We start from the raw sequence: 26,306 nt of genomic DNA on the forward strand, positions 1-26,306 counted from the left end.
CAAAATTAGCACAAAAATAAATACAAAATTAGTTGTTCCAATTTAGCAGTTTAGTATACCAAAAGTACAATTGTAAGGTATTTTTATTAAGTACATAATATGTAAATGTATTTTTAGTATACTTAGCATGAAATTAATGTATTTCAAATACATTTTAGTATATGTATTTTTCACTAGGGCAGTTTTGTAGAATTTGATGTTTCCCCATTCAAAAAGATAGGAGCTGCACTTGCATGCCCGAGAGGCATTTCAAAGATGGCACCAAGTGAAATTTCTTGTCTTAAAGGGACTTTGACTTTCATGAACTAAAAAGTGAGCTGGAAGTGCATAGTAAACTAACAGTATAACTATAAGTTAATTTATAGTATAGGTCACAGTTGAAATAGAAAAGAAAAACTTGTAAACTAGTGATGTAAACTAGCTGTGTGTTAAAGTCTACTGCTGTTATCCTTAAAATACACTTAAATGTAAACTTTTGAAACCTAAAAAGTCCCAAGTAAAAGCTAAAAACCTAAAAAGTCCCAAGTATTGATAGTACACATACAAGTATAATACTAGTGCACAATGATTTTATTATACTTGCTACATAAAGTATACTGAACCTGGAAAATATATATATATATATACACACACTAAAGTTCTTGCTTCTCTTTTGTAAGGGGTGTTCTTGAAGAATGAAAAAAGCATAGTTTCTTATAAGGCTGTCTACTTAAGGGCTTTTGCATCAGGTGGATGTTTGTGATGAAAATGCTGGCTAAGTAGGCTGCTTACTAGTTTTCGGAAAGGAGCTAATCTCAGTGTTTTTGATATTTTAAAGTTATGGGTTTCATAGCATTTTTTGAAGGTTGTATGTGTTTCTGTCAGGCATCAGAGGTGATTGAGGATTTGGAACAGACTGTGATTCACCTCAGACAGCAGATACAGGAAGCTGAAAACAGGAGACAGAGACAGCTCAGGGTCAGTAGCTCACACTTTCCACACCCTTCCATACTGGCAACGACATCGCTGGAGGACGCTAGTCTCTGTAGCTTTGGTTGGAGTGGATGTTCACACTGCTGGTTGCCCTCGTTATTGGTGGGATTCACAACTAATGAAATAACTAACAAAGGAATGGACATCTGGTTGCTGTATTTCGCAGGGCCAATCCACTGATTTAATTTCCATTGATAGTCACTGCATCACATTACTGCTCATTTGAGTAATGTTAAAATTCCAAATCAGATTTTGCTGCCAACTCTCGATGAAAATTAGTAATCAGTTGCTTTGTCATGCAAATCAGTCTGTCAGTGAGAATGACCTTATGTACCTTAGGAATTCACATTCCTGGTCTTATTATGAACAATTCATCAGTGCATGTTATTTCAGAGAAATCAATATTTGTCTTCATAATCCTTTTATCAGTATGTAATAACTTGCTTTGCCCCTGAAGCTCTTTTCTTTATTGTCAGATGTCAACATGTGCCCCCGTATTTTTCAATCCCATTCTTCCAACAACTTGTCACTTTTATCACCATCCAATGAAATCCCAATGGATAAAATCAAGCCCTGCCTTTTTTTCTCACTCCGAAATATGCACATTACAGAAGCAAAATGGGTTGTGATTGTCATTCCATGTTGACTTTAAAGGGTTAGTTCACTCAAAAATAAAATTTCTGTCATTAATTAATCCCCCATGTCATTCCACACCCGTAAGACCTTCGTTCATCTTCGGAATACAAATTAAGCTCAGCGTTTCCATGTTCTACGTCAGAGTACCAGCTCAGTATTGACTGAAGATGCCCACTTGAGCGTGATGCACGTGTGTGATGCTGACGCAAGAGTCATCCAATAATGAGCTGGAGTTCTGACGTAGAACCTGGAAGCGCTTGACGTAAACAACATATGAGAATTTCACAGAAGAGAAGAGATTGTTGAATAAAGTCGTTATTTTTGTTTTGTTTTTGCACACAAAAAGTATTCTCGTCGTTTCATTAAATTAAGGTTGAACCACTGCAGTCACATGGACTATTTTAACGAGGTCTTTAGTAGCTTTCTGAACCTTGAAAGAGGTGGTTAAATTGCTGTCTATGGACGAGTCATATTCTTCTCAGATTTCATCGAAAATATCTTAATTTTTGTTCCGAAGATTAATGATGGTCTTACGAGTGTGGAATGGCATGAGAGTGAATTGGGTGAAAAATTTTTGGGTGAACTTACCATTTAAGTGTGAATGACATTTATTATTAGGCTGTCAAACATAACTGCTCAAATGAGAACAACTCATTATTTGTTTGTTTGTTTTATTTTGTTCAGGACCAAGAAAATAAGATGCGGCAAGAGATAACAGACCTGCAAAACAGCACTGACAAAAAGGTAATTAATTTATTCACAAACACATTATCATATTTAAGCCATATCATATTTGTAATAATATTGTACAGTAGCCAAAATGTGTTTGGACATTTCGTTATTAGGACTTTAAATTTGATCGACTAAGCCCTTTCTGGTCGACTATTAGGGGGCAGCCTAGACATTATATAATGAAATATCAAAGCAAGTGTCACTGATTATAAAGAAATTCTGTATACACTCACACTGTCAGTGTAAGTGGGGTTTAGTGAAGTGTGGAATTGTAGAAAAAATAGGTGCATAAATACACTTATTTTGTTTTTGTTTACTCCATGTAATTCTGAGAGCTGAGGTGCATATTTTGATTTTTTTCAGACGCATCAAGGTAAGTGCGCAAAAATCTTACTCTCTCTCTCTCTCTCTCACAGACACACACACACACACACACACACACACACACACACACACACACACACACACACACACACACACACACACACACACACACACACACTATAATATACCGTTATACTCCATATAACTCCATATAAAAGCCAAGCACAAGCCTATCTAAAGGGTTGATGGTGCCACCTGGTGGTCAACTGTAAAAATGAGAAATTTTACCTCTTCCCAACAGGGAAAACCACCATAAATCAAGAATGCATGATTATATGGTGTCATGGCTTTGCAATCAAAAAATGTCGTTATAATTGAAGTCAATGGGGCAAAAACAGCCACGAACAGTAAATGAGGGAGAAAAAATTAAAATCTGATGCTGCACAAAAACTAACAATGCATCAAAACCAATGTTGTTACTAATCTTTCACATGTCCAAGACTGTGATAAAAGGTAAAAAAAAAAAAAATTCCAGTCCACAATCACTTTTTATATTGAAAATAAGTAATTTTGTGTGTTTTTTTACCCAAATCAGTGACATAATTTCATAAACTTGGCAATAAAAGAGTAAAAATCCTGCATTTTTTTCAAACATTTAGTAGTTTTGATCAGGACTGAGGTTGATTTAACACATTTATGCAAAAAAATATTTATCTGATACATTTTTACAGTAGTTTAATTTAGTGGATGTTTTCATCCACGAACATAACGAAAGGGTAGTAAATTTGCCCACAGTGTATTTTTGAGGTTTTGAAAATTTTCAAAGCATTTTCCCAAAATATGTATCAAAATAAGATTTGTCACCAAAAATCATTCCATTTGCTGAAACATAGAGAAAGTTGTGGCCAAATTAAGACTCAAACACACCCCATAGTGGATGAAAACATCCCCAACAACACATAAGGGTTAACTTTCATACGAGCATGCATGGGGTTATTTTTTGTTATTTTTTACATTGATTTGCAAATTATTATTTTTTTTATTAATCACACCAAATGTCATGTTAAAAGGCCTATTTATTATATTGAAACAGTTTTGATAAACTTGAAAAGCATCAGTTTAAGAGACTGACCAGTCTTCATAATGACCACCAGTCTCAGAAGCAGTATAAAGCAAAGCAGGCAGTTTCAGTTAGACATAAAAGCATTTCCTCTGCTCTCAATTGCCCTAGTTCACTTTGATGATGTGAAGATTTGAGGCTGTAAAATCGAGTGCTTGTTACAAGGGCCCTGTTTCCACCTGGTATTAAGACGCACTTTCAGTGATCCGATCACGAATGGTCAGCCGAGGCGCATTACCATTTACACCTGGTTTTAAATATGCTCCAACACAAACTCCAACTTTATTTGTAGAGTATATTTAAACAACATAGTTGACCACAGCGCTGTACGATAAAAAAAAAAAAAGAAAAAAAGAAAAAAGAGAGAATTATGTAGGAGATTTTGTGCATTACATCATAATGTTCTGTTTGACTTATGAACATGAATAAGATCAGCAATGTATGGAGGGGCTGTGTCATGCAAAGGTTTAAAAACAAAAATTAGAATCTTAAAATTAATTCTATAAGGTACTGGTAACCAATGCAATGATCTCAGGACAGGTAATATGGTTATATTTCAGAGTACCTGTCAGTAGTCTTGAAGCTGCATTTTGGACTATTTCTAATTGGTCCAAAAGTTTCGCTTGAAACCATAATAAAGTAAGTTGCAATAATCTAGTCGAGAAAAAATAAAAACATGAATTATCTTCTCCAGGTCTATACACGCTAATCTTAGCAATCATTCTTAGTTGATAAAAACTAGCTTTGATAACTTTTTTTTAGTTAAATTTTAAAGCACTGTCACAGATCACACCTAAATTTGTTAATTTCAATATACCTAGGTTCATTCTAGCCATATCACTAATTTCAGAGGAACCAAATATAATCACTCCAGTTTTCGATTCATCAAGATGCAAAAAGTTTTCAGCCATCCATGACTTCACCTCATCTACACAGGCCAACAAGTGCCCCAAGGCACTGGAAGAGTTTGGGTTAAAAGACAGATACAATTGAGTATCATCAGCGGAAGAATGAAATGACACTCCATATTTGCCCAAAATCAGTCCTAACGGCAGCATATAAAGAGAAAAGAAGATGGGTGCCGTGGTCAACGCAAACTCTCCCATGCTGACCGAGAAACTCCTATTTTGAAAGTATGCCTTGTTCCATCTTTGGGCATTTCCACAAATACCCACACATTTCAAGATGAGATATCATATGGAACACTGCTGTCAGGTCTAGGAGTAAAACTACAGTAAAATTATGCGTCCTGTGAGCACTTGTTTTCAGATTTCATCAAGACACTCTCTTATTTCACAAAAACTCGGCATCACTTCCTCAGGAGCACTGAGTACAGCACGCAAATACAGTTGAATGTACAATTTCATGTTACATGGCTTAAGAGCGAATGTGTGAAATGAAGCGAATGATAAAAGGTGAGGAGCACAGCTGCAATTTCCACTGCAACTGTTCTGTTCAAATGCAGCGAAGTTTGAATCACTTTCCCACAACACAACCCATAACAGTCACACGATAAGTGAGTGGCCGGCTAGTAGTGACTAGCGTTCTGCAACAAATGCGATGTTGTCATACATCTTTGACTACCTCCTTATGTGATTTCAGTGATCTGATCACATAACGTGTTTAGACCTCATTTCCACCTGTATTTAGCGCTGACCACTTGTGATCAGATCACCAAAAATGCCAGGTGAAAACAGGACCAAATTGGTATTTGTCAAAGCAGCACAGCCTCATTGCTGGGTATCGTTTGAATTCGAACAATTCCAATTCTGATTCCGATTCTGCTTATCGATTCCGATTCTTAGCGATTTCTAATTTCGATTCCAATAAGGTAAAAAAAACTTAGATATATTTCAAATTTATTTTAAGTCTTATTACAAAACTTTTCATTGTAGCTAAATACCTTAAACAAAAATCAACAGGCTAAAATACACTTGCATGAGGAGCTTTTGCCTATGGTTTAAAAATATCATAGCAAAAATAACTAGCCTAATATAAATTTGCAGTAATTAAAAAAAAAGAACAAATAAACAAATTAGCAATTACAACTGAACAAAGATACGATTGAAATAAACAGTGTTTAAAGATTTTCAGGTATTCGGGTACAGAAACTGTAATCAAATGTAAAATATCACTGCACTTTATTAATAAAATATAGGCTACATTACAAAAATAGTTACAAAAGTTATTCAGTCAAGAACAGCGAATTTTCTCTTTGTCTTTTGTTGTTTTATTTACATCATAGAGACGGCAGCAGAAATATTATGCTGCTGTCACTTTAAGAGCTGCATGGAAACTGTTTACTGTCAACTGCTTATGTTCACTTAAGACATAACCGACTATATTTAAGAAGATATTTTGACATATTTTTGTGTGCATTTGTCCGTTTGAGTGCAACAAGATGCGGATCCGTTCAGTATCATGCACACTATACAGTAGGAGAGGCGGCTTTCTGTGTGCCCGTTTTGAATGTGTGTGCAGCACAGAATGGTTTAAATGGTTTAAAATCACAATAAAATGCGCACAGGAACTGATAAGCAGAATCGAAATTTGCATTTCTTATCAAATCACCGGTTCTTGGAAATTTGGAACCGGTTTTAAAATGGAACCGGTTCTCGGTACCCATCCCAACTCATAGGGATCCCAAGTGTTTCCCCAAATGAAAGGGGAGCGTAACTGGACAGTGTTAGACCTGACCTGTTTGCCCCACTAATTATGAGATTTAATAGGAGCTGCTGCTGCCGCTGCCAAACGGCTCCCTTTCAAAAGTCTTCAAAGCTTCAGAACTGTCATAAAAAGGCCGCTTTAATAATTGGGCCGACGCAATCAGGTGAAGATAACTTTTAAGATCAGCCTCAGACACCTGGCTGCTGCCTGCCACCCCACCTTCAAAGGGCCAGTCCAGTCATAAAGCAGGACGGTGAGGCGGACCTATGTCAAGGGCACATCTGCAAAGCAGAGGCCGTATACACCTGCAGGCCAGCCGTCAGCCAGCGGCTGCTCACGGCCGACCCCTGACCTTTAGAAAATGAGATCAGCTCTGTTTAGTTATGCTGAAGGGTGGGAGCTGATAAAGTGTGTTGAGTGATTGACACTTCTGCCGTCCTGTCCCAGCTGCAGACGCTTCAGGCCGAAATGGAAAAGGAACGAGTCGATAGCAAGAGGAAGACGAGCAAGATGGAGGACTCACTCAGGTATGTCCTGCTTATCTGAGTGACACCAAATTCATTATTACAGTCTTCTCTTTAAAAAGTACACTGCTGTTCACAAGTCTTTTATTGTCATCAGGACCCACAAATATCCCCCCACTGCATTATTATACATTATATTTAACATTATATAGATGTTTAATGTAGTAATGTCACTGAAATTCTTTTTTTTTCTCATGCAAAAGCGTTTTCAGTGCTGGCATTCGCTGGATCTGCTTTATATCGCAAATCATATAGTTTACATCAACGATACATTTTGTCGCATTTTTAAATCACGACACATAGAAAGCAGTTATTTCACAATACTTCTGCTTTTATTGAATTTCGATCAAATAAATGCAATCTGGCAAAAGAGGCTTCGTCTTAAAAACATTAAAAAAATCTTTTTAAAAAACTATGTTTAAAAAATCTTAACAAAATAAATAAAAACCTTTGTAATAGTTCAGCAAAAGCGACTATCCTTTTTCACTAAGACCTGCCACCAGATTACAGATCCCAAAAGTTGTACCTGGAAACATGTTCTATGCTGAAAGTTAAATTTCCTGTTCTCAACTACCACATACAACTATAATGAGAGAACACTGTGTTACAGTATACCTTGCATAAAATATTGTATTTATTATGTACACACACAAATGCTGATTCTCTACAATATTTGCTCAGTTTTGCCTCCCTAATGGCTCTGGAACCGTAATATCCAACAGTGCTCCTGTATTGTTGAGTGCTAGCAGAGACCAGTAAAATGTGAACAATGCTGTGGTCTGGACTGGATTATGGGGCTGTGGAAGAGGCTCTGCTCTAAGTCCTGTTTTGGGAAGGCCATCTCCTGGCCCACAGCAGAGTCCTTAGATGTGGAGCTAGCGTGGGGTTACTGCCTGTGCTCCCGGAGCCCGTTCCCAACCGCAGGAATGCAGCGGGAGATGTGGAAGTGGTTAGGATGGCGTTCTGAGGAAGCTCGCAGGGTTTGTGTGCCGGGTGGAATCACACACTTCAGGTTAGTTCGTCTGGCCTCGCTTTTTCACTGTCACTCACAGAAGAAAAAGAGCAAAACTCCCCTGACAAGCTGCGTGCCACGTTTAACGTACCCACCAGGCCCAGATGTGAGATTATTTACAATGTCCAAACATTGGTGGAAAACCTCCCATTTAGGTTGAGGAATGACATCAGGTTGGATTCAGCCCACCGGTGAGCTCATTATTTGCTGTTTGTTTGTTTGGCTCTTGTCCTGGTGTATCGCACACTCTTTGCAGTAACTGTACGTGTTTAATTAGATTTCAGTCATTAACTCTGTGACGTCATCATATCCTGGAGCATAAGACTTGGTCCTGAATTAATAGTTTTTACAAGAATATCTTTCCTTCACACACTTTCAGATTTGTTTTTTCTGTCGCATTGTTCCAGTATCACTTAAAATGTATTTTCATTATTTTCACCATTTTTTGGAATTGAAAGCAAAAGAGGAAGCGATACTATAGATTTGGGATATATTATTTGGGGATAAATTATATACAGAAAGCGAGCAAAGAATGTTCACCATCATATTCAGAGTGTGCGCTTAAAGGGTTAGTTCACCCAAAAATGTAAATTCAGTCATTAATTACTCACCCTCATGTCGTTCCACACCTGTAAGACCTTCGTTCATCTTCGGAACACAAATTAAGATATTTTTGATAAAATCCGATGGCTCAGTGTGGCCTGCATTGCCAGCAAGACAATTAACACTTTCAGATGCCCAAAAAGCTACTAAAGACATATTTCAAATCAGTTCATGTGACTACAGTGGCTCAACCTTAATGTTATGAAGCAATGAGAATATTTTTTGCGTGCCAAAAAACAAAATAATGAATTTATTCAACAATATCTAGTGGTGGGTGATTTCAAAACACAGCTTCATGAAGCTTTGAAGCTTTGAAGCTTTACAAATCTTTTGTTTCGAGCGTGAATCAAACTGCCAAAGTCATGCCCCCAGTGGTGACCTATATAAATTTTGAAACACTTATGAAGTAACAAAGCCTCGTTTACTGAAATCACATGACTTTGGCAGTTTGATATGCGCTCTGAATCGCTGATTCGAAACAAAAGATTTGTAAAGCTTCGAAGCTTCATGAAGCAGTGTTTGGAAATCGATATAATTAAATGACACAATTTTCATTTTTGGGTGAACCTAACCCTTTAATAAAAATCAGCATTTTCGATGGATTTCTTTACTGCTGACTTAAAACGCTTTTGATTGGCCATTCATGCACTTAACAGACACGTTAGCATTTTAGCACTTCTGGTTCCTTTGTCCTGGAGTTGAAGGGGTTTTGAATTGGTTTTTGGTTAAATGCTTGAAATAAGGTCTGTGGTGAACATAACTTCAAGATATTTTCACTTTTTTTTTTTCTCTGACAAAATACTTCAGGAACACTCCCTCTTGTGATTTTTTTAAAAGCTTTTACTTGTCTTGAAAAAGGCAATTTCTAACAAGTGGCTAAATAGGACTACAGAGGTTGTCAGGGACAGTAAATGTCATCAGCCAAACAGGTAAACTCATCTACTCAATAGTACGCTTTCACAGCCTCAATGGCCCTCATTTATCAAACAATTATAGAAACCAGTGTACATCTGAACATAAAAATCAGCTTACGACAACACTTGAATTCATTAAACTTTCGAATGTGGCCAATTCTGTCACACGAATGAACGGGTGTTGATAAATTTGGCGTCAGAAAACTGTTTTCATTTAAATATCATGCCCCAAATTTTAGAAGCCTCGCCCAATAGTTTACGACACAGAGAAACGTAACCCGGCCATGAAGAGGAAGTAATCACATGAAAAATAAATTTATCTTAGCCTACTCTTAAAAACACCCCACAACCTCGCAATTGCAAACAATAAAATTATTTTATTTTTTTGAAATACCGGTAAATAAAACTAAATAGCCTACTTAAAAACATTATTAATATATATAAATTTGGTTATTTTAGTACCTCCACAGAAAATCCTTTAAATTTATTTTATTCAGAACAGAACAAGAGCGAAAAATAAGTAGCTATATATTATAAATTTAACGCCGACTGGTACAGATGATAGCGGACCATTAAACTGAGCAATGTTAACTTTGTCTGCATTTTAGTTTGCTGATAAATGGCTAAAATGTAAAATTAGCAGTGCTAGAACTGATATGTTGGGTCTGCATGTGTGAGTGAAGTGCCTGCACGATCAATTGAATTTAATAAAATAAAGATAAATATTTTAATAAAATAAAGAAAATAAATACAACACGAGCGTAGCCTGGCCTAGCCCAACTTGATGCACCGTTTTTCTCTTTTGTTTTGTTAATCTGTTAATTATTTCAGTGAAATATATTTTGTGTAGTCCTATTTTTTTATTTTTTTTTATTCTTTGTAGGCTTTATTCTGTTTTTCTCTGCATTGCAGGTGCATGATGTGTGAATCCTAATGTTCTGTTGATACATCAAAGTGAAATCCCTGGAAAGAAAAAAAAAACATTTGTGGTATTTTAAGACATGCATCTATTCTAATTTAATTTGAATTTGAATTTAATAGTATCGTTTAATGGTTAATGATCGGTTAGTGAGTGATTTTCGGTCAGGAAAATAAACTAAATGTTCTCATAACAGTTCTCCCCCAGATTTACTATGCTGCACGCAAGCTCCCGCTGACTCAGAAATGTGCGTACACGAGCTGAGACCTGATGTGAGACTTGAGCATCGCTCAAGTCATCGCTCACGCTCATATTGATAAATGCCAAATTTTGCATGGAAACAAGCGTACGCACAGTTTTCTGCCGTACGATTGTTTGATAAATGAGGGCCATTATGTTTATAATCAGGCTCTTGCAAGCTATTCTAACTGAAACCTTTGTGGAAATGTGTTTTAAATAAATGCTGAAAGAGTTGTTGGAAGGTTAATGATGCTGATGTTGAAGTATTTTTTTTTTTTTTTTTTTTTTTTTGCCTTTGTTTAGCTTTTTACTTCTACTGATTTTATGTAGGCTTCAACATTCATAAATGTTGCGTTCATTTGTGAAGATTATCGTGATGAACAAAGGATGTTAGAATCATAAACTTGTTGGTCACAGAACTTATTTTCAGCAATAATCCAAGAGCCAGTGGAAAAATCCTATCGATTTTTTGTCGAGGAAACCAGTGTGATGCTGACTTCCGGGTTGACCTACAAAAATACATCATTACTGCAGTTCTCTATTGTAATAGACTGAATTAGGATGTCTCAAGCACCACTCACATTCTTTTAAAAAAGTGTTGTATTACCATCATTTATTAGTACAATACATTACAGTGGAAATGATACAGAATGATCAATTCACTGTTTAATATCAAATTTAAACAACTGCTTTAATCTGTTTTATTTCTTAGCATCACAAATGACCCATTTATAGTAAAAAAAAAAAACCTCCCAGCAGTTTATTGTTAGCTGTTTTATGAAAAAAAAAGCACTGAAATAGGACAACTATTAAACGAAGAAATCAGGTCTCGCCGTCATTGGCACATATGTAATTTAAAACCATTCCAGGACGTTTTCCATGTCTTGTTCCGTACAGCGCAACGCTTCCTTTCATCTGCTGAATTGTGTTTTTTTCTCTCTCTGCTTTTGCTTTAAAGTGTCGAGATGAAACGAGTGCCGTTATCTGACGTACACGTTAGTGCGCCAGACACACATGGCTTAGGATGAATAAATTAGCCCCGCATGAGCATTGAACAACACAGATGCCCATTTGTGTCAATAGGCAGCCGCATTTGCGCTGCAGTCCTCATCGAGCTAATTAAACAGTCATTGGGCTAACGAGCACCCAGGATCCCTGGTCTGCTACCTACCTGCCGTTCAGGGTCTTTTGGCCGCTTTAAAGTCAGCGCTGAACTTCAAACAGCCAGCCAGCACACACATCAAGAGAGCAACGCCTGATAGCAGAGATCAGAGGATGAGCGGAGAAATTTAAAGGAGATGAAACCGCATAAAATGCTGGCTGCTCACCGCATTATATGCTGGCATGTTGGACACAGTTTCATGCGCATTTGTGTGATAGAGAGGCTGTGAAAAAGTATGTAATATTTAACATGATTTGCATCATTTTTGCTTTTTTTTCGTCATGTATTTAGGCTTTTGCTTGCCCTTTTGATATGCGGATGTGAATTTAAACATGTATGCATGCAGACACAAGCAGCTGGTGTGCTGTTTGTTTGTCCTGAGCCCCCTTCCCATCAAAAGAGGCACCCCCTTCCCAATGCAAATGAGAATTGGTGCATTGTTTAACTTTCTGTTGCTATGGCAATACCATAGTGAGCTTCCACACTTGGAAAAATACAAAGTTAGCTCTTTTTGATCAGCGTGTCTGTCTGATCATCAGAGAAAATGCATATACATGACGAACAGTTGTGCTCTGAATGTTCAAACTGGTCTTCGTTTTAGATGTTATTTTGATGAAAGTGATACAGATCCAGGATTATTTCTTTTCACACTTGGATTTGCATAGAATGATGTTCATTTGCTTTTTGTGTCTGTCCCTATTTTAGCACACATTCTAAAAACAGCAGCATCAACTATAGTTCCCATCACTGCAAAGGGTAGTACAATATGTTTGTCTTAAAATGCAGCATGACTGTAAGCATAAACTCATATGAGGAGGAGTGCCACAGGGATATGTGCTTGGCCCGACTATGTTGTCCCACGTCTGCAGCTGCGGATCTCTTTGAGTTTCGGCTGCGGCCCAGTCCGGCTCTGGTGGGGGAGGAAGGGAAGGGGGCACATCCCTGGGGATTCAGAGGCCAACATCAAACGGACTAATCACTGCAGTCCCGCTGGATCAGACGGAGGATAAGAATAGGCAAGAAAATAAACCAGCTGGCCCTAAACTCTGTTCCTCATTTTGAAGATGATAGTGTTGCATTCCCTTGATGAACTGCAGATTAAACTCATCATTTGTATTTGTGCAAATCTCCTGTCCTACCAAAACATGAGTTTGTTGAGCTCCTACAGTCACAGAAGAGGCTAAGTATTTGGATATGTATTTTTGTCAGTCTGAGTTGATGCTCCAAGCCAGGGAGAGTCAGTTCTTAGGGTGTGTTTGGAATGCATACTACTCCTACTATTTTTTCATTATGCATTGTATATGAACTTTCTGTTTGCATGTCTGGGTAATTTACCACATTTGCCTAAATGTATTGTATACAATCAGAGCACACTGCGTGAAATATTGCATGTATCCCACAATGCAATACATGCTATTTGACATTGTAAATGAATGATGTCAATCAACTTTTTTTAGCAGAAGTTATTGCCTGATGACAGTCGAAGTCCCTTTCAGACAAGTCATTTCACTCTGCGTCCATCTTTGAAACGCCTCTTGGGCATGCAAGTGCAGCTCCTATCTCTTTGAATGGGGAAACATCAACACTTCTCCAAAGCTGTTTGCCAAGCTCTCAATTAAATTTCTTATTTGAAATTGCCAATGAAATCTGATAACAACTGTCTCATAAATTTTGTTTCTAAACCTACGCGCACATCTCTATAGGAAGTGTGCATCTGACTTTCTATAGAAACCGGAGCTTCTAACGGCCGCTGCAGTGATGCGAAGACTTTACCAATCTGTGATTGGCTCGTATTTAGAAGGCTTATTCCACCATATTACGAATTGCACTTTCTCCCATTCAAAACAATATGAGTGACGCGTCTTGTGTTATTCTATAGTCTTTGTGACAGTTTAATACAACATTAGGGTAAAAATACATAATGAATTATTTGTCAACACGAGCAACAGAGCTTTATTGCAGATGCTCAGTGATTAAATGAAGCTCATGTGATTTGCTCACTTGACACAGATGGCTATAGCAGTGTGCTTGCAACCAGCAGTGCAACTTGGTGACATCCATTGATTTAATTGCTCTCAATGGCTACGTTTACATGCACCAATTTTCGTCAATCCGAATCAATTGAATCCGATTGCAGATCTGTTTACATGTCCTCTAAATATTGTAATCTGTTTCAAATATCCGTTTATATGTGTTTTATATACATTCTGATTAAAACTTTTACGCATGCGCTTTGCGTTTGTGACGTCATATCAATCACACTTGCAGTAACCCGGGTTGCGTCAATAGACGATGATCATGTATCGACGATAGCCAGAAATATTGTAAAAAGCATCAAATCTTGGCAACATTAAGAGAATTTGGTATTTCCAATTAATGTAGGCCTGTTACATTCTTCTAGTCTATTATTATAACTATTAGGTTTGGCTTCTTTTATTATTAAATTAATATTATATGTGCTGTGATGATAATAAAAGATTAGGCTATCATTGAAAATGTTTTAAACATTTTCTTAGGTCTATTACAATGAATTATAGGCCTATAATTAAAATTATTAAGAGTGTAGGCTATAATATTTCCTAACACTGCAGTCATCAATGAAAATTAATCGCAGCTTTACTTCAAGCACCGACTTTTAAAAAACAACCTGTTTAACACGAAATACTATTATTCTCATTTGTTTCACTAGTCTATATGTACGGCCACAAGAGAAATAATGGAATAAATTAAGAAAGTTATATACCGTTATCAGCATATTATGTTGAAATTCTGAGAGAATATGCTCCATTAATGAGCGTCAGACAGCTCCATCACTTTTTACTTTCAATTTCTGTAGTGAATACTGACCGAGGTTGAGAATTTTCCACCAGCATAACTCTTGTGTGATATCCACTGGCTCCCCTTCTTGTTTTAAAATGGAAAGATTTCCAATATTATGACGAAGGGATACAGCTACATGTAACGTGAACTTGCGCGCTGTGTAACGCGTGTCAACATTGCACTGCGCATGTACCCCAGAAACTTCAGAATACGATTGAGAAAGTACTCGGATTCAAGCGTTTACATGGTAACTTTTTGCTCTTGGATTGGATTAGAAAAGAAATAAACCACTCCTTTCAATCCAATTGAAATTTCATTCGGATGAAGCTCAATTTAGGTGTTTACATGAACGTTTTTCAATCCGATTGAGCCGTCAATCCGATTACAAATGGATTTGGGTGCATGTAAATGTAGCCAACACTCCAGTACACTTGAATATGCTGCATTTCTGTTAAAGGTGCCGTAGAACGTGTTTTCAAAAGATGTAATATAAGTCTAAGGTGTCCCCTGAATGTGTCTGTGAAGTTTCAGCTCAAAATACCCCATAGAATTTTTTTTTATTCATTTTTTTAACTGCCTATTTTGGGGCATCATTAAATATGTGCCAATTAAGGCTGCGGCCCCTTTAAATTCTCGTGCTCCCCACCCCCCGAGCTCGTGACTGCCTTAAACAGCATAAACAAAGTTCACACAGCTAATATAACCCTCAAAATGGATCTTTACAAAGTGTTCGTCATGCAACATGTCTAATCGCGTAAGTATTGTATTTATTTGGATGTTTACATTTGATTCTGAATGAGTTTGATGGTGCTCCGTGGCTAAAGCTAACATTACACACTGTTGGAGAGATTTATAAAGAATGAAGTTGTGTTTATGAATTATACAGACTGCAAGTGTTTGAAAATAACGACAGTCTTGTCTCCGTGAATACAGTAAGAAACGATGGTAACTTTAACCACATTTAACAGTACATTACCAACATGCTAACTAAATATTTACAAAGACAATTTAGAAATATCACTAAAAATATCATGTTATCATGGATCATGTCAGTTATTATTGGTCCATCTGCCATTTTTCGCTGTTGTCCTTGCTTGCTTACCTAGTCTGATGATTCAGCTGTGCAGATCCAGACGTTAATACTGGCTGCCCTTGTCTAATGCCTTGAACATGAGCTGGCATAAATATTGGGGGCATACATATTAATGATCCCGACTGTTATGTAACAGTCGGTGTTATGTTGAGATTCGCCTGTTCTTCGGAGGTCTTTTATACAAATGAGATTTATATAAGAAGGAGGAAACAATGGTGTTTGAGACTCACTATATGTAATTTCCATGTACTGAATGCTTGTTATTCAACTATGCCAAGGTAAATTCAATTTTTAATTCTAGGGCTCTTTTAAAAGCAGTTCAAGCAGTCAAGATCTCCCTCTTTTCAGTGACTTTTTGATACAATACAATACTAGCTATGGAATTAGCCTTAGCAAGACAAAGGTATCTGCCATTTTGTTCCAGAAATGTCTACAATGTCATTTCCACCACAGAATGTGATCAAGCACAATACCGTATATCATAGGTGATGTGGAAAAAAATTTCATAATGTTTCAGAAAAAATTCTTCTTTGTTATTGGACAAATTATATAAACTAGTGAAAGTGCAAGAGTTTATTTTCTAAGTCGCAAAGTGGGTCAGACATGCCCATACTGTAGTTGAAGCAACACTTCATGTTGCAAAGATGACCCTTCATCTCAGCATAAGGATGAGTCAATTCTTGAGTTCTGTCTGATTGAAAATCTGCAGTATTGCTCATGGCAGTAAACAATTCACGTGTTGCTGTGCAGACGCTTTCATTTTTGATCGTGGATAGGTGATTGAAATCTGATCTCTGCTTTGATCTGCTAAGTTGATTCAAATACATGCTTGTGCAACTCACCCAACACCACAAACACATTGAATTTCAGAGAAGTTACAGGCACATGATGTTTAGCTGCATATGTGACAAGAACACTTTTATTCCCTTCATCTGTTTTTACTTTTTTCAGTGATTTGCCATTTTTTTTAAAACTTTGCATTGCTTATGAGTTATAGTCTGCGTACATGTGGGTCTAACACATGCCTGATGTTCTGAAGCATTACTATAAATTAATGAATCCAAAGTGTCCAAAAACACATTGAGAGAAGGCTGTTCATTCGCCGTTGCTAGGAGAAAAGCGGGAGGCGTGCCCTGCTGCATAGGAATGGAGAAAACAGCCCGCTGGTTCATGCATCTGAAAGCATTTAAATCGAACACAGTCACACTTTCCACAGAGCATTACATGCATACCATCAACCCCTTCTCCCTGCAGGCACCTGCTCATCGTGTAGGGGGCGCCATACAGACACACTGATCATCTGGGACAGCAGGAATAACCTTTCTGTGCTAAGCTGAAAACGAAGAACAAATTCCTCATGTTTGGAATTTCCTCTGGAAGTTTTAAAGGGATGCAGATGTTGTTTTCTTGTATCATACGCAAACCACATCGTTGAATAATCGCCACACACTTAAAGCAGGAGGTTTATGGTGTGTGTCATTGCATGTGTCTTTTACACTGGGAATGACATTAATTAAGAGGCGTCCCTGATTGTAATCCCACCCAAGAGTCACACACTTCACTGATTCAGCAGCACACATCCATGGTGGTCCACACCATCGCAACAATCACAAATCAACACTATTACGATTCGAACGAACAACTCCTCCGTGCATTTTTATTTGGGTCAATTAAGTGATTGCATGATCTATTTGGGTCAATTCCAAATTTAAAAAATAAATAAATAAATAAAACCTTTTAGCAAATGATCTGCAAATTACAAATGGTTGCCAGATATTTTTTCACTATCAAAGCCTGTCAAAGTGAATATTTTCGACAGCATGCAGGCAGTGTGAAAGTGGAAAAATGCATATTGCTGGCACGTTAGGCTGCATGTTGATTTCATGATGCTGTACTTGAAGGCTATCTGGCTGTGTTCTCAGTGGAATACTGGGTTACTACTTACTGAATTAGAATCAGTATTTTGCTGCATTCACATGACCAGACCTCATCACGTATTTCATTTAGAAAGTGCCGTTCTGTAATCGTTTTGTAAATTAACACAAAAAAATAAAAACAAAATAAAAAATAAATAATTAAGAGGGTGTTAAATCATGTCTGTAATAACTTTAATTTCATCTGTCACTAAGTGCACTCAAAAAATGTTAAGCCTTTTTTTAGATTGAATTTTTTTTAGATTTAAAATTCCATATATTTTGGAATATAATATTCTTAATAAGCTTTGCATATTTATTATTAATTGGATTGTTCAATTATTCAATTAAAATAAACAACTTGGTGGAATTTAACTATTAATTAAATTGCGTAAATCTTAAACAAAAACAAAAAAGCTTATTTTTTTTTAAGTATTTATTAAAGCTTTATAAAAGTTTATTGCAAACTATGCATATCAATTAAAATACAAATGTGTAAATATTTTGACAGCAGAGCTAGAGTCATATTGACTTGAGAATCAAGTTGATCAACTTGATTACGTCATTTGCAGAGCTTCTTGGGAGTGGTTGTTCCCTTGCCACAACTCTCTGTTTAAGTGGAAATTTCTGTTCAGCATCATGGGTAATGTAGTTTTTCACCACAAATTCAGCTGTTAAGCACTAGTATTTAAAAAATACTGCTTTAACGAAAGCATATACTATTGATTGACAACTTTTAAACCCTTTAAGGGTTTATAACTTATCGTTAAAATCATTTTATCAATTTGGAGTTTTTACTTCCGGAACATGACTTGCAAAAGGGAATATCAAGTCAAACTCATTGCATTGTGGGATAATTTACACAGCATAGTATGCTCTGTAGTATACTACACATTTTGGCAAATGCAGTCCATGCATGTTATATACATACAGAAAATTTGCATAGACTGCACAGTATGCATACTCTATTCTGTGGCTGTAGTGTGAGTAGGTTGCTATTATGAACATAAGGTGCATTCAAGTCTTCGAAATTTCATATTTATGAGTTGGGAAGTTGTAATTACGACATCAGATGTGTTCAAGTCACTTTGGTCAGAGCAAGATGGCAATGTTCCTTTTCTACGAAAAAAAAAAAATCAAGATTTTTGAACTACTACAAAATGATGAATAAAGTGCACATAAGCCATATTTTTGCTTTATGTTTTTATTCAGTTTATGAAGGTGCTGTAAATTTGAGCATAACATCATTATTGTATAATTAATTTAATCAATTTCAACAAATTTTTATAATATAGATGATTCATTTATTACCCCACCATGTTTTCTCACTGACACATCCCCCACTCAGATACTCTGAGCTTAAAAGAAAGTTCCCAGTCACAATAATGCCTTTGTGGTGTTGTTCATGTGCGTTCAACTCGTCTATCCGACTTCGATAGTCTCATGTCTTTCCTTTATTGCATTTGTGTGAAATTGCTGGCAAAGTGACATCATTGAACTGCCCACTCTAGAGTTTGCATTAGATTTGGCTTTAAATGACAAACAAGAAAATCATATTTCAATCAATAACCACTCAATCTCTTTGACCTCAGGAGGATATTTGACCATGAGCGCAGGGTGTTAAGTTCATGCAGCAACTGCTGTTATTTTTGAACTGTGCGTATTTGCATGTCAGTCGTAAAGTGCAAGGCTGTTTCTGTGCGTTTCTGGCTCTCTGGGGACAGAGGAATGAGGCGCTCCTCTTTTGAGGGCGCTGAAAATTTCAGCTTTGCGTTTTCTCTCTTGCTTTAATGTGTTGCCTCTTTTTTGGGCCCCAGCTTTGATCTGGTGCTGGATGTGTTATCATTCCGTCATGATGAGCTCATGGAGTGGACGGCCTTTGGCTTCACACTGGTGTGGAGAGGTGTAATCCACCTGGAATCCATATGTCTCTTCCAGTGTGTTTATAGCCCATGTCCAGAGAGACTGAGTGTTGGCCAAGTGGGAGTCTAATATGAAGATGCTGTGTATATAAAGCTCTTTAGCCCGACGACTTCACTCATTCAGATGCTCCATGACATATAGAATATTTTTAATATATATTTTGTAACGATCGGCCCTATCGGTCGATTTTACATTGATTAAAATTGGGGACAGATTGTACTGTGTGAGCAGTTGTGAGTGTTTAAAAAGACGATACAGACAACAGAAATTAATAAATAAGGTGTATTTACAATATTCACAAGGAACTTAAAACAACACAATAAAACTAGAATAACTTAGGCCACTTAAAAGCAGGGAGTCCATTTGCACCATACCATAAAACAGTCCATAAGAATCCTAGTGTGCTGATGAGTCTCAATGTACAAGTGAGAAAATGTCCACTGGTGTATATACAAATGTCCAAGTTTGCAGTACTTTCTGGAAAAGGTAAGTCCACAGGTGAGTAACTTCACAATCCAGGTACGCAGTGTCTGTTAGTGAGAGATTGTTTGTTTGCCATGCTGCCTCCTTTATGCTGGCTTACTTCCTTATTCCTCTCTTGTGATCAATCACATGACAGGCAGACCCATACACATTTAAAGACATACACACATTAAAATACGTAAGAGGAATAAAATTGCTAAGACAACATGTAACCCAATTAAAACTCAAGTATACATAAAACCATCATGTTATATATATTGAGTGGATAAAACACGTGTCTTATGTGACAGTGTCACAATTTAACATTATTGTTATTATTGTAGCACTTTATTTTACAGTGCCCTTGTTACACATTACATGCAGTTAAAATAGTATTTACTATAAATCATGCATATAGTTCTAAAATTTCCAATAAGATAATTTAGGGTTGGTTCCACATTATATATAATGGGTTGGATACTGTGAAGGTCATGAGCCCAGGTTCCTTGAGGACGTGGGTGCCAGAGACTCAGGCGTCTGACGGGTTGAACACAGCCTGAATGAAAATGAATGGGTGCGTTTGTGTGGCCATAGCGTTTGAATTAGCAGCATCTCCAGTCTTATTTACAGTACAAGCTCCCCATCGAAGCGTCCTGCTCTCCACATTGGAGGCGTCCTGTGGTTAAGGAGGTTTGGAAAATTGACCCTCCTGTCTGACTTGTGGCTAGGCGGAAGCACTGTCGCCCTTTCCTTAAGTCCCTTACTTCTGCTTTTCCCCCAAAAAATCCCCTTAAAGAGTGCAGGATGAGAAGGATTTCCTCTGGTTTGACGGCACATCTTTAATTTGAGTCTACTTGTCTTCCACTCTTCTCCAAGCTCAAACCCCAGCCAAAGCCGACGGCCTCTGCGGAGCTGGCATTCCCCTTTCCCTGCCGCGTTGCTTTATTTGTCCTTCCCCGTTCTGCCTTCTCATCTCACCCCTCTCTGTGACGGATGGTGACGGACTGTCTGCTCTTTTCGGCTTCCACACCCTAGGTCAGCCTTTGTTGCATTCTCACAGCACTAAACACCTACATTGAACCCAGAAGATGAACCTTTACCTTCTTGAATCTTAAAGAATGTTCAGACAACATTTAAAGCTCACTTATGGATCAGCTTATCTGTAGTATACCAGCTCTGTGTTCATAACAAATGGGTTTTCTACCCACTGTCATTCTATGCAACAGAACGCAGAAGAACATTAAAACATTGCTAATGGATTTGTAGCACCTTTATCTGTTCTTAAAGGATTAGTCCACTTTTAAATAAACTTTTCCTGATAATTTTCTCACCCCCATGTCATCCAAGATGTTCATGTCTTTCTTTCATCAGTCGAAAAGAAATGATATGGGAAAAAAAAATAAACTGGCACTGCATTCGTTCCGTAAGTAGAATAGGAAAGGTGTAGGACATACAGCGTAAGCGTTTTGAATAATGCGAAAACCGGAAGTACGTTCAAGGTGATATTTTGTGTTTATAAAGCATATACAGTTGTATTTTTTTTTCGAAAATGGCCAATCGTTTTGCTAGATAAGATCCTTATTCCTCGTCTGGTATCGTTTAAAGCCCTTTGAAGCTGCACTGAAACTGTAATTTTGACCTTCAACCATCTGGAGGCCATTGAAGTCCACTATAAGGAGAATAATCCTGGAATGTTTTCATCAAAAACCTTCATTTCTTTTTGACTGACGATAGAAAGACAAGAACATTTTCGATGACTTGGGGGTGAGTAAATGATCAGGAAAAGTTTATTTAAAAGTGGACTAATCCTTTAAAAAAGGCATTATTCAGTTTTACACATATTGTTTATTACAGAGTTTACTATTTTTGTTTTGGTTTAGCCAATGGTTCCTCAGCTGGTTTTGTTTCAGGATGCAAATTTTCGACCAATTTGCAGCACAATGCAGCACCAGAAGCATGCACTATACAAAAGTAAACAGAAACCTTAAAAGCGAACAATAACAATATAGTAATATTTCCAATATTGCCTTTGAAATGCAGAGCGCCAACACTATGCAAAGTTTTAACATAAAACAGGAGGATGTAGGATACATTGGATGTGCCCTTGAGTTCAAAGCAGCTGGTTGAAGGCTGAATGGATCAGAATGCTGGAATTTGGAGGTAATTTGACGTGCTGTCTTAAAAGTGTGGCATACATGGCACAAGCACTGAAAAACAGATATCACAACATAACGGCCAATGACCCACCAGTTGAAAACCATCCATTCAACCCTCCATTCTCCAAACCGCTTGCCATCTGTCGATCTCTGTGCTTTTATTTATTAGGAATTGATTGGACAAGGAATAGTGGTCTCTTTGACAGGCAATTAGAAGGGAGAGGTTGGGAAAGAGGGCTTGGTGATGTCAACCAAAATGAAGATTGTCAGTAACTGTGTTCAGCCTTACATTGTTCAAACCAGAGTCGACACTGATGGAGAGACTCAGGAAGAAGTTACAACTTTTAGAATGCAACTGGACGTTTCAGAACGGTTAGTGGATAAATTTATTTAGTTGCTGTGGAAGAAGCTCATTATAGTTCCTACCAGCCATTTGTTGTAGTCCTTTAACCACAAATTCTTCAGAAAATATATCCCTTTGCATTGAACTTTGAGCATTGTAACTTTGCAAATGTTGTTCATGCTTTAACAGCAACATTACACACTAAATAAAGTTAAAAAAGTGAAATCATAATCAACCACCTCTTTAAAGTTTAACTGTCTCATCCGGTGTAAGTCACGGAGACTTGTGGAATAATGTGCACTGATGGATTCTTCACAATAAAAACTGGAGCATATATAAAGAAAGAGAAAATGAACAGTTTTGTTGAGTATGTTTAATCGAGTATGTGATTGCTGTTATTGTAACTTAACTCCCCCGGGTCGCCGGCGTGACCACCGCGTTTTTTTTCTAACCAGTGTAAAAGAGACTCAAAATACTCCGTCAATGTTGCACATACAATTAAGAGCTATACACCATTTTAATCTGTGGAATATCTTCTTTTATTTGTGTACACTCAGAGTAACAACAAAATGTTGTGCTTTTGTAAAATAAAAAAAAACTAACATGATGCGTGATCTCAAGTCTCCCTCTGAACGAAGTCCAATCTGATAGCTCTCAGAAAATGAAATAACTTAGTGAATACTAATGACAAAAAAATTAGACTTGTGTCTAAAGAAACGTTGAAATGTCAGGTTTTAAATCGTGTAAGTCAAATCGATAACAAAAATTCTATGTTTCTGTAATCTGTATGAAAAGAGAGCCATGTCAGAAGTCTGTGATTCAGCTCATTATCTGCTAATGCGGCCACGCCCATGGAGCGAGCGCTATTCAGAGGCAAATTCTGAGGCAATGCATGCATTCATCGTCTCAATCGTGTATTTATTGTCTTGAAAAGTGTTTATCTGGATGTTAAAGCCATGGTTAGCAACCTCTAGAAGACATGCCGTTAGTTCCTGGTTCCTGTTCTTCTTTAGATTAATTTGTGGACTAAAGGTGCACAGAACTCCCTCCGGCTGCAAGTATGAATTGAAAACAGTATCCAGCGTCCATAGAGATGACAATAAATATTGAATAAATATTACTCCTCTTTATAGAAAATTGACATAAACATAAGAATCCATCAATATTTCTCCAAATGTGCATGCTTTTAAGCTAAAAGTCTATATGAAATGCCATAGAGGTAACATAACTGTTCAGACACTTCACAGAAATGCATTATATTTTAAAGAATATAATAGAATACCATTATTTTAAATTGTAATAATATTTCACAGTATTGCTGTTTTTTCTGTATGTTTGATTTACATTATGATGAGCTTTTTTCACAGCCTACCTGACTGAAAGAGCTCATTATTTAAGCAGGTCATTAGAGCTCTTTATGTGATTCTTTTGTCTTCTCAGGTGTAAATGACCCATTATTCATGATAAGTTACGCCTCCACGCATACTGTGTTTCTTGACCAAAGATGTTTTAGAAAATTTAAATTTCTCTATTGTTTTATATTATAATTTTTACCTCATTTTGAAGCAGAAACTCTAGTCTACAACCTCCAATACACAGAAGTCTTGTGAACACAGATTTAATATATATTTTTTGGCTTCATTTCAGTGACTTAAGTTTTTAGTTTTTTCAATAACCACGCATAAACATTATTCCTTCAAAAACACAAACATGTACATACATGTTCCTCACATATTATTGTAGCCTAGTTTGTGCTGAATACAGTGTAATGACACTTTTTCCATTAATATGTTTATGAACAACTGAAAAAAGCACAAATGTCAGGGCATGTCAAAACCTCTCCAGGGCCCTAAAAATCCTCAGACCCCTGAGGGTTAAGAATAGGACTCACCTTAAAGACAGACAGACAAACAGAAATTAACCACTAACTAAACCTCTACCCACTAACTAACTAATCTTCTCTTCCTTCCAATGAGCTGCTCTTTCTTCTCTCTGGAACTCAGAATGTTCAGAGAGAGTTATTTTTGTGGCTTCGTCTTTTTCTTGTTTCTTTCTTGTTTAGACGCCTGTTTTTTCTTTTTCTTTCTTTCTTTCAGTGTTTTTTTGTCTGCTGGTTGCTCCACATCAGAGATGAGCAGAAGGCTCTTTTGTGTTTGCTCTGCCCTGAAGGCATTCATGTTGCAAGACAGATTAATAATTACAGACTACACAACAGTCAGGGAGAAACAATTTCTAGATCTTTTGATGTCAAACATGAGAGAGACCAAAATTACACAGAAAAGAGGCCATAGAAAAAGAAAAAAAGGTCCCCAACTTTTTTTTTTTTTTTTTGCATTTGTTTTGTTTTTAATTTCCTCTTATTGTTATGTCTGCTTTGTATGTGTATGCTAAACGAGACTAAAGAAGGATGTCCTTGCTTGTCATGAACTGATTATGTTAAATTAGTGTTTATATAATATGTGTGTGTGTTTGTGGCTTTTATGATATTTTTGTGTAAATAATATTATAATAATATAATATTTCCCTCATGTTATTATTACAAATCATACACAAAATATGTTGTAAAAAAAAAAAAAAAATCCTCCTCTAAATGTCTTGTGTCTCTGATGTCATTGCATGTCACATTCCTCTTTGTTATTGTTCAGTCAGGCTTTTTGGATGTGCTGGTTAACTTGTTTGATGAAGTACTAATATGTAGTTTCACTGGCCCTGGTGAATTGTTCTCTCAATTAAAAGTAATTACCACAGTAATTACACCCGTTTGAGGGAGGGCGAGATATGCCACACACACATCCACACATGCACGGATATAGACAGTGAAAGCAGGTTGACAAGCTCTTTGTAGCAGTCTGGCTTGCAACTGACAGCTCTTTTGGCGGTTATGTCTCAGCGTTGTTGTCAGACACGAGTCTGAGACGCTGTTTGTTTTGCGTCGACACACATTTGTGCGCTGAAGTTTTCTGTGTGAACATAAAACACTTCCCCAATCAGCTGATAAAAAATAAGTATAAAGCACAACATGATGCTTTTATGTGACGTGTTTTCCGTCTCAGTTATGTTAGGGCACATAAAATGAGGTTTCATTCTGTGTTCTTACTCCTAAAAATAATGCAAGCACATGGATATTCATGTGTAGCAGTCACAGGATGACCCAGTTTGTGTGTGTTTTAGGGATAAAGAAGAGCAGCTGGTTCGTCTTCGGGACAGTCAGAGACATCAGGCCCAGCAGGCTGAGAGCGCACTGGAGAACTTTAAGAAGCAGGTGGAGCTCAGCTCGGAGAAGACCTACGCTGACATGAAGCAACAGGTGAGTCGAGGGCACCTACATGCTACAGTTTACACAGTGTCACAAGGACGCAGAGGAAAAATGCAATATTTATGAAAGTGCCGCTCCATCAAGCTGACGGTAGTTGTCTTAGCGTTAGTCTCAACCTGTTTACTGATCCTCTGACAATAGGGTTGAAAATCGATCCAAAAAGATGTCCACACAGAAATCTGCCTCTCATACTAATTAGTGTTTTCTTCCCTGTTTTTGCACTAGAACAGACAAATACACACTAAAATATGTCAAAATATCCTCATAAACACAGTATGTCTCAAGTGAACATAAACAGTTGACAAAGAAAACATGTGTAACAGTATATTGGATCCGTGCAGCTCTTAAAGTGACAGCAGCCTAATATTCCTGCTGCCCTCTCTATAATAACGTTAAACAAACAACAAAAGACAAAGCTGTTCTTGACTGAATAACTTTTGTAACTATAGTTGTAA

General features: G+C 37.1%; 1 protein-coding gene across 3 annotated transcripts in view; it reads left to right on the forward strand.

Moving 5' to 3' along the window:
* Positions 1-26,306, forward strand: part of cep112 (centrosomal protein 112) — a 188,800-nt gene that overhangs the window by 56,212 nt on the left and 106,282 nt on the right. For all 3 annotated transcript variants that reach the window (XM_067377460.1, XM_067377469.1, XM_067377478.1), the window contains 4 exons: positions 865-957; positions 2,293-2,352; positions 6,899-6,978; positions 25,707-25,842. In XM_067377460.1, coding sequence (XP_067233561.1) covers positions 865-957; positions 2,293-2,352; positions 6,899-6,978; positions 25,707-25,842 — 369 coding nt within the window. The remainder of the gene's footprint in view (positions 1-864; positions 958-2,292; positions 2,353-6,898; positions 6,979-25,706; positions 25,843-26,306) is intronic.

Source organism: Chanodichthys erythropterus, chromosome 3, assembly GCF_024489055.1.
Source record: "Chanodichthys erythropterus isolate Z2021 chromosome 3, ASM2448905v1, whole genome shotgun sequence".
In the NCBI taxonomy this organism is placed as follows: domain Eukaryota; kingdom Metazoa; phylum Chordata; class Actinopteri; order Cypriniformes; family Xenocyprididae; genus Chanodichthys; species Chanodichthys erythropterus.